Below are 13,435 nucleotides of genomic sequence, written 5' to 3'. Positions count from 1 at the left end.
CTTTTGAATCCTGTAAGTCACATCATTCAATCGGGTAACCACTTTGTATGGGCCGCCCCACTTGGTCTGCAACTTTGGAGACTTGCCTTTTCGGCGAGTTGGGTTATGCAACCACACCAGTGACCCTTCTTCGAAGCCGCTCGTGTTCGATTTCCGATCGTATCTGGTCTTCATGTTCTCACTTGACTGTAACCCATTTTCCCGAACCATGGCGTGTATATAGCGCATCTTTTCTCTTGAATCGCAGACATAGTCTTGTACGGTCTTCGGTTCCTCCGGTGACCCTCCTGTCAAGTCAAGAGGTCTACTGGTACTCGCAGTTCTCTACCGTAATTGACATACGCCGGGAAGCTTTTATGCTCTCATGCTCGGCGCTACGGTACGACAGAAGTTTTCTTTTAGTGTGTAGGTTATCATTCCAATTTGGTACCATATTCATAATGTGAGATCCATAAGTAATCGAGGGAACTCCTCAAAATTTATATGGAAATATGTGGTGACTTCGGTTTCGTGAGCAGTATTCTAAGCATAATATGCTACCAACAAGTAAGATTTTGCACCAAGGTATATTATGGTTCGGAAGGTGCTGAGAGAACTCCTGACTCTTTGTAGATACAAGTTTGGAAGTTTCGGCGTTGTTTTAAGAGCAGAAAGCATATGCTACTATGCAAACTTCCTTCATCTTAATCATCATCACTACCATAAACCGTTATAGGACCATATGTGTCGTCCCGTTTTGACCCTATTATTGGTACTTTTCATAGTCTTTTATGATATTATATCACTTAAACCGCGGGTGACACCGCGGGGCACAGCTAGTTCTATAATAATATACTTATATTATATATGGCTACATACTCCAGACGCTGTGGTCACACTAACCTTGTGAGGACGTGTGAATAGTTCAGGGGTTGACATCGATATTGTAATGTTAATACTCGTAAATAATAGTTGTTGAACATCTAACAATAATTGCGCAATTTTACTTAACTAGAATTTTACTTAACTATAAAAAATGTATCCACTGATCTGCCTAGCTGAAATGCATTCAACTCGTCACACGAGTGTTTTCAGCTGGTCAACCGTACATTTTTCCGCCTGTTCTATATTATGTATAGGTACTAGCAGTTGGGCGTAGAAAACTTCTATAACACTAAACACTAAATACCATTACTACCTACTATTTAAATAATATTATTATTATTGTATGGTTTTACGACTCAAAAGCAACAAGAAAACCTAAGGACTTAAATAAAATACCTTTTCCATTATGTCAGCGAACCCAAAAGGGACCGTTATATCAGAACTCACATTAACGGAAAGCTTAAGAAAACCCGCGCATATTTCTATAATTTACCGTTTCATTTTCCGCTCGGCGGTAATCATGTTCTGAATGTGGTAATGGTGGTACAGAAAACAGCCAATGTCATAAAGAGAATTGGCGACATTTACTGATCAAAAGTTATTAGGTAACTATAAACGAATATACAAGCTGTTATAGCCGATGTTATACATACTGCTAAAAACTCTGTTGTACATTTTATGAGAATGTTTTAAAGTTCTTTTATACTGAGACTATAAATTCTATCAAATCAATATTTTTGGTAACCTGGAAAATCGAATTAAACCAACAAAATCCTGGTTCAGAATTATATTTCAGTGTTTAGATAAAATAATTGGTTAAAAAACATACATATTATTATTATAAATACCTATTATCATCATTTCATATCTTGGTTTCATTATAGTCGGGTAAAAAGATGTTATACCACATTGGTGTCATCAACTGCAATCAGCTCTCGGACTATAAATGTAATATGTCTAGACTCTAGGCTAGGGGGTAAATTCGTTAGATATTGAGTTACGGTAAAATTATCCACAGCATCAACGGCACCTATATCTTACTACTAATGATATTGACGTAAGAACGCCTTAGATAATAGGAAAATTACATCTTGCGGCCTTTTTAAGTTAGTCTATGATGGAAAACAATAACTAACATGTAGAAGAGATATTCGGCTATGATTGCCTATTATCAACTTCGATTGTGTAGGCTAGAGCTTCGCAAGCCTGGTGCCAATGTGAAGACGGCCATTTATTTTTAATGAATTTCCTTTGAAATAATAATTTCGACTTTGCATTAGGCAAATAAATGTTGCGTACATATATTATTATATAAAAAATATTGTTAAAACTATCTAATCATAGCATTGCTTGCATTCTGAGCAAATGCCATGAGCTGATGCTTCAGCGTGACTTTAAAAACGTCCTACAAATCCTCGTTAAGAAAATGTATCAGGACTACATAGCGTGTAAACAATTTGTCGAATATCGTATATACGTGGGAGAGCCATGCTTCGGCACGAATGGGCCGGATCGACCGGATAAATACCACGTTCTCACAGAAAACCGGCGTGAAACAGCGCTTGCGCTGTGTTTCGCCGAGTGAGTGAGCTTACCGGAGGCCCAATCCCCTACCCTATTCCCTTTCCTACCCTCCCCTATTCCCTTCCCTTCCCTACCCTCCCCTATTACCCTATTCCCTTTTAAAAGGCCGGCAACGCACATGTAGTGTTCATGGGCGACGGAAGTTGCTTTCCATCAGGTGACCCGTTTGTTCGTTTACCCCCTTATTTCTAAAAAAAAAAAAAATCACCGCCCGGCCCTAAAAAAATCTTTGTACCTACCAGAAATATGAAAAGTCGCCAATCGACAACGCCCCTAAAATCCTTTGCTTAGGAAATTCATATACCAGGAATACATAAATATCCAACAATTCTCAGGACAACAGCAACTCCATCCGTCTGCTGAACGCGGCCCTCGTGAACGGCTACTCCATAGTGACGTACCAGCGCTCGCTGAAGGCCGCCGACCACCTCGACCTGCCCGTGCTCACCAACGCCAGCCAGCCCGTCGTGTGGGCGGTGGGGCCACTCAACTCCAAGAACGAGGTGTCATACCACCACCACTTCACTAAGGTTAGTGATTATGAACTTCAGTTGGGTTAAGCAATAACTTAAAGATGTTTGCATTGAAGAAATTCCTAAAATGCAGTCGTAGATAAAAGTGTTTCTTCTCAATAGAAGAAATGCAGCGGTGGTTCAATAACCACCGCTGCATTCAGTGACACACAAAATTTTTCTTATAATTTGGTTTTTACGCAAATACGTTATGTAAGCCGAATAATAAGAAAGATTTTCGTGCGAGTGTTTAAAAATTTTATAAGCAGCTATAGAGCAATAAACACATTTCTCTCAATAAGTTAAGGGGTTGTTGAAGTGCCTACCTTCAACCTACTAGTTTTTCTGAAAAACTAACCTCTTCACATAGTACTCTATTTTTTACCCTATGATATTGTGTCAAAGTAACTCGTATTTTTATCTATAGGGTGACAAGTTCATCGAGTTCGGTCGCCCGCCGCTGTGGAACTGCCCCATGCCGGAGGGCGAGGACTCCCCGCAGCCGCCGCAGCCCCCGCAGACGCCGCAGCAGTCACAGAAACAGCAGCAGCATCATACTGAGAACGTGAGTCACTTACCCCTTTCTAGAAGTAAAACATGTACTTCATGCAAAGCCCAAATATAAGTAAAAACATTTAGTCATAATTATAGCCCTACACCGATTTTTGTATATTGCCCAAATATGTGCGCATAAGGACACGCTCTGTTTTTTTTAAATTTCATAACACAGTGGAACGAATGATCGACTCGGCTAGCTAGAGATGAGGCACAGGACCGATTCTAATCCCCATCCGACGCATGAATCATCATAATCATTTAAAGTGACAGAATTTACTTATTTTGCTGATTTTATCGGTAATTCTGCCACAAAGTTATAAATATTGAGCCCGCTCGCGTCAGAACTGAAACACGGGGATCGATATAGGCTCCTCGCGTTCGGAAGTTATTTCTGTGTGCAAAGTGTCGCCGCTGTCCACTGCACAAGTTTAGCGCTGGATAACAACTTTGAAAAGAGTTCTGTGACATGCTTCTCTGTTCGACATAAAATAAACTTGTTAAAGGCATATCTTGATGCAAATTCTTTATAATATCTTGCTTCAACTAAAGCACGATAGAAAAAGAATATTGTGCGCCTTGACTTTTACCCAATTAGACAAAAAGTTTAAGTAATGAATATGTAGCCACCTAAAAAACCGACCAGATTTTTTTTTCAGAGGATTTTTATAGAAGTATATATATATTATGTATTCAACAGCGTTGTTGATTGGTTAATATTTTGGCGTTATATTAAAATCACTAGTCAATAGATAAACCTCAGCCAAACTACAGAAACCTGGCAATAATAAGGCCATAAGATGGCCCAAAGTGGAACGTACCAATAACAAGTCATCACCTCAATCTTGTGGCGGAATGTATAATGCACTATTGTTAAAATCTTTTTTCCCCAGACATCAGTGATCAAACCGAACCCCGTCCCCCAGCCGCGGCCGGTACCCCGCGCGCGCCCCTGGGACATCCCCGCTATACAGTGCCACGAACCCGAGGACGGCGTTTTCTACGCCCAGCTTGGCCCTACTGGTGGCAAGCAGGGGTACTCCGCAATCACAGGTATGTGGGGGATAGAACAAGATAGGTGATGGGGGATGAAACAACTCAAGTTAGTAGATGATGGGTGATATGACAATGCAAGTTTAGTGGTCGATGGGGAATAAAACAATACAATAATAATTTGGGTTTATTTAAATAATGTGCTTGAGCTGAGTAAAATAGCATGATTGTAAAGGTTGTTTATTCTCGTTACTCCAGCAATTATCAATATCTCTATCTTTTAAATATAAATATAACAGTGTAAGTGGGTTGATTGGGGACAAGAAAATGCCAGTCAGTAGGGGATAAAATAGGTTGTGTCTTGTGAATAGGGGATTTATAGGGCTCCCACACATAACTGTGAATTAGCATCGCATCGCAAATATTATCTGCGACAAAATTCATAATAAAAATGACATTACGATGCGATGCGAATTCGCAGTTTTGTGTCGGAGACCTAAATGAGTAAGACAACTCTTCGTAGTGAAAGTGTACGCTCAATCTCCTCACAACTTCTGCTCTCCTGGTACAGGCCACGTGGGCTGGGGCATCTCGTGGTACATCAACGGCCTGCTGATCCCCGAGATCTACGTGGTGCGCGGCCGCCAGTACACCTTCGTGGCGGAGGGGGGTTCCAACCCGGACGTGCCGGCGCAGTACCACCCCTTCTACATCACTGATGACCCTGTAGGAGGGTACCAGCATAAGACCGATGAGGAGAAGAAGGTAAGGGATTTTTAACAAGATTTGAAGAGATAAAGTTTGAAAAATATTGGTTATTTCCGTGACTAGCAGCTTGAAATTATGTCATTAAGCAAAATATCCCATTTCTCATGTTAATAGTGCATTATACATACAAAAAGTAGCCTGTTTCTTAATCGAAAGCCTTACTCATTCTATACGAAGTTGCATCAACATTTTTTGCGCGATACCTATTTTCGTTGTTAAATCTTACTTACCCGAAAATGACTTTAGTATAATAAGTAGCGAAAAAGAAATTACTATTGATCAAAAAGACACCCAAACTTGTCGATGATGCTGATAATGATTCTTTCGAAAATAGCAAATATACTAAATGCCATTGTTATTCTCGGCCAGCTGTTCGGAATTATAGCCGGCTCCAGGGAATTGTGGCAGATAGCTGTACATAGAGCCATTTCTGTAAAACAGAAATGCTTAGCTAAAGATTGCGGTTTATTTTATTTGCTGCATTTATTTACTTAAACGTACATACGCTTTACATACGTATTACATAAATAAATTGTCCGAGTATTGTAAAGTGTTCGTGTATCATGTATACTTTCTAGTATAATTATAACCGCGAAAGTATGTCTGTGGCCGGGTTTCACATATTATTTTGTCTGCTAAACTTATTTAGATAAAATTTGCTGTACAGATAACTAATCATTCAAATTATCGTGCAAATATTGTGTACGGTTCCTGTGCAGGAATCGAATAAATTCAAATATATTTTCTATTATATTTACACCTAGACAGCCACTTATCTCTTACTTAATAAAATAACTAAAGTAAAAGATACTAAAGTATTGATAAAACATTACACATTATAATATATTATTATATCTAGACGTGACGATGTAAGTCCCGAAAGTTTATACTCGTAATCCCCGGCCGATGTGCTCCGAAACAATATCCAAGACAATACACCAATACGTCGTTATCGCGACAAATGTAGCGAAAGTTTCGCCCGAAAAATGATAAAATACTAGTCGAGGTGTTTGGGAAACTTTGGGGACGCGCAGACGAGAGACTACAGCGGATATATTAAATTTCTTTCATTATGCTAATATAATGGCATTGACGAAGTTCTCACATAGAATTCAATTTAAGTTTTTTTATTCATATTTCATATTATATGCGAAATAGAATTGCACCACACCAGCATACTTTCCAGCGACAAAATAGCCTAGTTTCTATGACGTTGCCCATGCTGTTTAATAAAGTCTATAGATTGAAAATAAGCAAAATTTATTTCTCTAAAATCTTCGTAAATTTATTTTAAATTCGACATTTGCTTTTTGAATCTCGGCTACAATAGGGATAGGTAATTATGTTTCTATTAGCTACGATACTATTCATCCTAGAACCTTCAAAATAAAATAAATGGTAGGCAATAGCCACTAGAAGCTGAACGATAAAATGAAGTAAATGCCATCAATGTAGCGGTAGCGCGACAGCTCGTGTCGCTCGTCTGCGGCTCCAGGGTGTTATCCCGACTTACCGCATACGAGAAGTAATGTGTATTGGAAACGGGGGCAGAAAATTGGATGATCAAATAGATTATACAAATATGTAACGGTAGAGCTGCAATTTAGTGCTTATCACGCGGGAATGTTGCTGATATGAATATTGAATGGGTGTTGGAATTAATTTGGTAGATATAATTGTGATGATTTTCGACACTGTTTTATTGATGAAAGTTGAAACTGTATAGTTTGGACAACCAAACAGCAGCGTCGATGTAAAGCCAATATTGTTTTAGATCTGCGTTGCGTTTACGTTGTTGTTACGTTGCCACAATGCAACGCAGCAATGTAATATTATAGATTCGATCTATACGCATTACGTAGGGGTAGGTTTAGAGATTAACACGCGGTTTCGGGGATAGAAAATATGTAGTTGTAAAAGCGCGATATCAAAACTAAACTTAAGTCTAAACCTACCCTAATACTCACCCTACAACACGCAACATACAGGGTGTGAACAAGCGGGCTAATGCGCGGTCGGTAACCGAGTTACAATTTAATCCCCCGCTAACTTAGATTGCTCGATACACCCTATATAACCCGATAATATACAACACCCTGTATAAACTAAAACGTCCAATAGGACCTTAATTTGGTACAAAGTTGTTTTTAATGGTTTGGTTAAACAATTATTTGTTTTAATGATCAAAGGGTAGAAACGGAACAAGATAGAGTTAAATAGTTTATGAGGACTTTACTACTATCAGGTGTAAGCCCGGGCGCGCACTAGCAGCCAAGCCGCGGCGACCAGGCCGCGGCGGCCAGGCCGCGGCGGCTGATCTGCAGGACAGGCTCAGCCTAGTGCAGGCGCCAAAGTTATACAATATGTGTAAAGTCTGTTATTTATTGTCTTCGTAAGTTCATATATTACAACTGTATTGTACTCCTAGGTCACATTATAACTACACATGGTAACAGATGCTAAAAGTTTTAAATAAAGATTATTATTATTATTATATTTTTCAACGCTGTAAACGTTTTTTATTGAAAATTAATTATTTGTATATTTTGTAAATTGTAATTATACGTTGAAATTGATTGAAAAATCTATGGGTCGGCTCCAGTTATAGAAACCTCCTTCTTAATTTTATGGTATTAATATAATCTCCTCCTCCTTTGTAAGGTTGCTTAATATAAAACCTCTTTCCAGAGCATCACAATATTTGCGGGTGTACGCCGGACGCGCAGCGGCGAGGTGGTGCCGACTGGCGTGGGGCGGTCCTGCAACTGGACGCCGGACAAGGAGGGGCCGGACGCGGACGAGTACCCCAGCTTCGGCGCCTACCAGCGCAGCCTCACGCTGGTGTGTGACCGCGGCGAGCCCGGCATCGTGCGCTGGACACCCGACCGGAACACCCCGGACACCGTCTACTACCAGGTAGAAGCCAGGGACATTTGCATGACACTTAAAACTTCAAGGGCCTGTTTCACCACTTCCAGATAAGTGACGGATAGGCTATCCACAACTTATCTGATACTCCAAACTCTATCTGTCAGATAAGTTGTGTATAGCCTATTCAGCACTTATCAGGAAGTGGTGAAACAGGCCCCAAAGACATGATGAACTAATTTAAAACTTTCATTTGTAGTCAGGTTTCTAAAATTTTCTTGTATCATGCATGTTACTCCAACTTCAACCATTTTAGGAGCATTATAAGTCTTTTGTAGGACTAGCAGGTGTAAGCTGCATGTAACTTCTTCGATTATTTTCATACTTCATCTTATTATGTACTTACCATCAATTCAATATATTTTTCATTTTATGTGCATGACCCTAAAACCATACCATAGAAAGGCCTATGTCCTTCCACTGCTTTATATTCTCTATCGTTTACTGAAATTAAGTGTATATCTCAAATGACCTATTTAATTACTCGTTTGAAAGTGTATCCCTGGATCTATTCAATGATTGCTAATGAGATCAATCTGCATTGTAAATGTCATCCGTGCATGAGTCTGTAACTTCATTATCCTCAACACTCGTGCATGATTATCTCCATTATTGTGCTTTATATACTCTGTACATATTCTGACTGTATTTTTTCTGTTTCAGCCTATCACGTCTTCCATTCGCATGAGGTTTTTCGTGTTGGGTTCTAGCGTGCTCTATTTTTCTCGATATTCTTGGGATTAATTGTGCTTTATTTTTGCAGTGTTTCACCCACCGGCATCTCGGCTGGAAAATCCATGTCGTAGACGAGTGTGACGCGTCCGAGGCCGAGAGCCGCGTGTCGGAGACTATCGCTCTCCCGGGAGACCTGCTCGGGGACGAGTCCATACAGGTACAGACCAGGGTTAAACCGGACTCCAACTTTTTAGATCATCGAAGGAAAGTCGAGAAAATCATAAACACGAAAAACAATTATAACGATTTCAGCAGCAATAGAGATGTCGCCGGCCCCTCTGGCGGTGCGGAGAGTCAGCTCCAGAGCGGACACGAGTTTGAATTGCCGATGACCAACGGACAGCTGAAGGACGTCATAACGGCGGTGGAGAGTCTCGAGGAACAGATGAAGGACGCGATGAAGAGTAACTCGACCCAGCTGCATCAGTACCAGGTTTACGAGGATATCAAAGAGGTGTTCCTCCCGGAGCAGCCGATAAGAGAAGGAGATGAGTATGTCATTGACCCCTCGAGGCTCCCCGACAACTTCCTCCTCCCGCCCGTCCAGAAACCGCAGACGCTCCAGACGGTGCTCCGACCGTACCCGTCGAATAAACCGCAAGGAAATATGCGTCCTCCGTTCCGGAGACCCGTTCCCCCTGAAATAAAAGTGAGAAGACCGTACCCGATCTCTCATAAGAATAACAACGCGTATCCTCTCTCCATGCCCTCATCTGGACCTCATGGCATGTCGAAGAAACCTAACAAATATTCGAGCGGCCGGCCGATGGACAGACCGCCAAATATGAATAGACCTCACCAGCATACCTCCAACATACCTCCGATGAAAGCCATGCCGCCTCTTCACTCGAAGCCAATTTTCCATCAAGTGTCCCATAAGCATCCTATGCAGCAGCAGGGCAAAAATGGGTTCCCGATCGCCATGGGATTACCGCACAACGTTTCTCCGTCTATCAAACAACAGACGCTTAACTTGGGACAAACGGATATAATTGCTAACCAAGTGGTTAAAAGTCAAATAACATTACCAGAAGCGAACGACGCATTGGGCCAACAGTCTGTTCCACAAGTGTTTTATAACAAGCCGGGTCAAATAATACTCGGAAAGCCTATGGACCACCCGCAACCTTTAGATCAACAGATGATGCCGACCAAATTATATCCTGTCAAAGCACAAACAACTCCACTTCCTCAACTGCATCGAGAACCTCCCAGTGACGAGTCTGGATTCGCTGAAAACCCCCATAGCGAAATGAAATCATCTGATTTTATGGGACAAACACCAGATACGTCCACGTTCGTACCAGCAGTAAACACTGGTTTCAAGCCAGACTCCATAGTCGTTGAGAGCGGTTTTAAGCCTATAATAAGGGAACCATTAATGGCTGGCGAAGACAAAATCGCTGATTACAATGGAGGAAATGCAAACAGACGCGAGGACACGGATGTCGAAGAAGATTACGATGAGGCGCCACAGAAAATTAATTCAAACCATGCGTACCCGAGCGACAAGATCACTCAGTCGTTTGAACCCATGTTTATACCTTCACCGCCCGATCATTTACTTGCAGCCGATAACGACAGAACCAAAGAAGTCTTCCCCAGCAACCACGCTAAAGAAGATAGACCGCATCCCGTGTACGTGAAAACCGAAAGCGAATTGAACGCTCTGTTTGGAAAATTAAATTTGGAACGTAACACTCCCCAAGACTTGATGATGGATTCCAATAAAGTGAGCCCGCAATACTTACCGCCCGAACCTAAAGTACCCAAAAACCCATCACAGAAACTAACAGCCGACCAAACATTTACCACTTACGACGGTAAAACGATATCAGCGGACATACTGGCAAGCGTACCCGATATCAACAAGGAAGCCCCAAAAATATTCTCCGCCAAAATACCTACAACGAGCACCGAAATACTACTAAAATTACCGCAATTCGGACCGTTCAAAGGTGAAATACCACCAGTCGTTGAAGAGACTATTAAAAATGCGACAAATTCAGACGCTAAAGACACAAAAACACATCTAGCGCCGGTATTCGAGGACACAGACGACGCAGACACTGATGACTTGAAAGCAGAAGCGACAGAAAATCACGAAGTCGAAGACGAGTCGGAGGAGGAGTACGAAGATGACGAGGAACAGGTCAGACGGAAGAGAGACACTAAAGCTACACAGTTCGAAAGAGGCGAAACGAACGAAGAACCAACCGTCGCTAACGCAAAAGAAAAAGAAACGATGCATCAAGTCGACTTCGATAAAGAACCGACGTCGACTTCTTCAAGATTATACTTCGGCTTGCCGTATATTCTATTGACCACGGTATTAATAACATTAATTTGAATATTTATTAAATTATTTATTTATTTATTATTGCCATGATTTGCATTTGGTCGGTAGTTGGGGGTAGTCGGGAACTTCTTGACGTCTGAGTAACTCTGTTACCACATTCTTCTGCAATTCAATACTCGGTTAGATGTAAGTATTATTGTAAATATTTTTATACTATATTTTGATAAATAAATTTAGTGTTTAGAGTTAAATGTTCGTTTTATTAAACTTGGAGTATATTAATGATACTCCGGGTTTTCTCTTGAAATTAACGAGCAACAATAGTCTTGGTAATTGCTATTATTGCTCGTTAATTGGACTTTGCCTGATAAACAAAGGTGTTTGTGAACATAGAACAGCAATATGTCTATGATTGGCCAAGATCGATGTAGAATGTAGATTGTAGATAATTATACTTGCTATAGACAGCGCAATTTGCAATCATGGTGATCCAACATATTACATATCCCAATATGGCCTAATACAATGCTATAAAGTATAAACAAATAGTCGTACCTAAAGCAATACATCACGATATGAAACAAAGTGAACAGAATATTAGAGTTGATAATATTTCATCGACGGCCCCGAGCGGCGCGGGCACTTCGGCCGATATTTCGATTGTATTACACCACAGAACTAGATACACTTAGACAGAGATACGGATAGTTTTATAATAAATAAATAATTTATAGCCAGTTGACGATCTCCTTACTGAGTTACCCGAACCGACGCAGACTGTCGCACGTCGTATGTATGACGATGCACGAGTGTAACTTACGTGTCTCTGCTTAATACGAGTTTAGTTTAAAGGACATACTGCCGCACTCACAGTGGAACACTAATTATTTAAATGTAATTAATTCAAAATTTTGAAGTAAGCCCCATACATTGACTGTCAAACTCTTAATTAAATTGAAGGCTTATCATTATTAAATGTCTCTGGGTACGGCGGATAGCTGAGTTACTCTATGGTATAATTAATTAATGTCATCTTCATCATCAGTCCATCACCGGACCCAACGCCTTTTGAAGTTGGCCGAGAACATTTTTATATTGAAACTCTCACACGCACTCAGGACTAACGTATAATAATCGGCCAAGTACGAGTTGGACTCGCGCACGAAGGGTTCCGTACCATTATAGAGCAAAAATAGTAAAGAATTGTGTTTTTTCTATGGGACTAATTATTTATTTATATTATTTAAATTTTATTATTAATTATTAAAGTATAAATAGTTAAGTATTTTGTGTACATTTCAAGTGCCTACCTGTTGTCATCATTGATACCGAGCAAAAAATGTTTGAAAATCATGTTTGTTGTATGGCAGCCCCCCTTAAATATTTAATTTATTTTGTTTTTAGTATTTGTTGTTATGGCGGCAATAGAAACACATAATTTGTAAAAATTTCAACTCTCTAGCTATTACCGTTCTTGAGTTACAGCCTGGAGACAGACGGACAGACATCGAAGTCTTAGTGATAGGGTCCCGTTTTTACCCTTTGGGTACGGAACCCTAAAAACTGTCATCCTTTCACAGAAGTCTGAACCGGGAGTAGTATTCACACAAAAAACTTCACCTTAATTAGTTAACAGGGAGGGAGGCAGACAGACAAACATTTTTCGAGTATAATATGATATTGGCAGAGATTATCTACTGGCGCATAGCTCTTCTTGTATCCCTTTCTGCGAGAAGGTTTATAAGAAGTTTTTTTCTTTAATAAAATTATTGTTTTCTCGTATTGCTCCAGTATTGTAAAGAAAAATATTACTTTATATTAGTCTGCTATGTTGGTTGTAAGTATATATAGAGTTCACGTGATGAAACATTATACATTACAGACTTGGTTAACGTTGATGTTTATATATTATTTTGACTTTCTATTGGTTATCTACGAAGATTTTCACTACACTTTCAACCTTACCTGATAAATTTTCTATTCAATAGTAAAAATACCGTTAAATGTATCATTAGTTTTTGAGCGAATCGCGAGCATACAAATATCATATTTATATCACATTTATACATAACGGTTACGTGGTAACTATTTAGTACTAATAAATATACAGGTCGAATTGAAATCAGCTTTTTAGTCGGTTAAATATTATGATAAATAAGAAAGAAAATGTGAAATGTTTCTTATGAATACATTTTGA

At 40.0% G+C, this 13,435-nt stretch overlaps 1 protein-coding gene across 2 annotated transcripts in view; it reads left to right on the top strand.

Annotated features, from left to right (window-relative positions):
- LOC121737728 (protein Skeletor, isoforms B/C) overlaps positions 1-11,485 on the top strand; it is a 63,416-nt gene extending 51,931 nt beyond the window's left edge. The window contains exons 9-15 of one of the 2 annotated variants that reach the window (XM_042129417.1): positions 2,784-2,978; positions 3,388-3,525; positions 4,409-4,568; positions 5,080-5,273; positions 7,965-8,192; positions 8,968-9,096; positions 9,192-9,277. In XM_042129417.1, the coding sequence (XP_041985351.1) occupies positions 2,784-2,978; positions 3,388-3,525; positions 4,409-4,568; positions 5,080-5,273; positions 7,965-8,192; positions 8,968-9,096; positions 9,192-9,200 (1,053 nt within the window). In that variant the 3' untranslated portion in view covers positions 9,201-9,277. Of the gene's footprint in view, positions 1-2,783; positions 2,979-3,387; positions 3,526-4,408; positions 4,569-5,079; positions 5,274-7,964; positions 8,193-8,967 lie in introns of both variants that reach the window. The other variant, XM_042129416.1, reaches the window with a different exon arrangement.
- The last annotated feature ends 1,950 nt before the right edge of the window (positions 11,486-13,435 follow it).

Source organism: Aricia agestis, chromosome 21, assembly GCF_905147365.1.
Source record: "Aricia agestis chromosome 21, ilAriAges1.1, whole genome shotgun sequence".
Classification (NCBI taxonomy): domain Eukaryota; kingdom Metazoa; phylum Arthropoda; class Insecta; order Lepidoptera; family Lycaenidae; genus Aricia; species Aricia agestis.
Note: the sequence above shows the minus strand (reverse complement) of the source record. Positions and strands in the feature narration are given on the sequence as shown.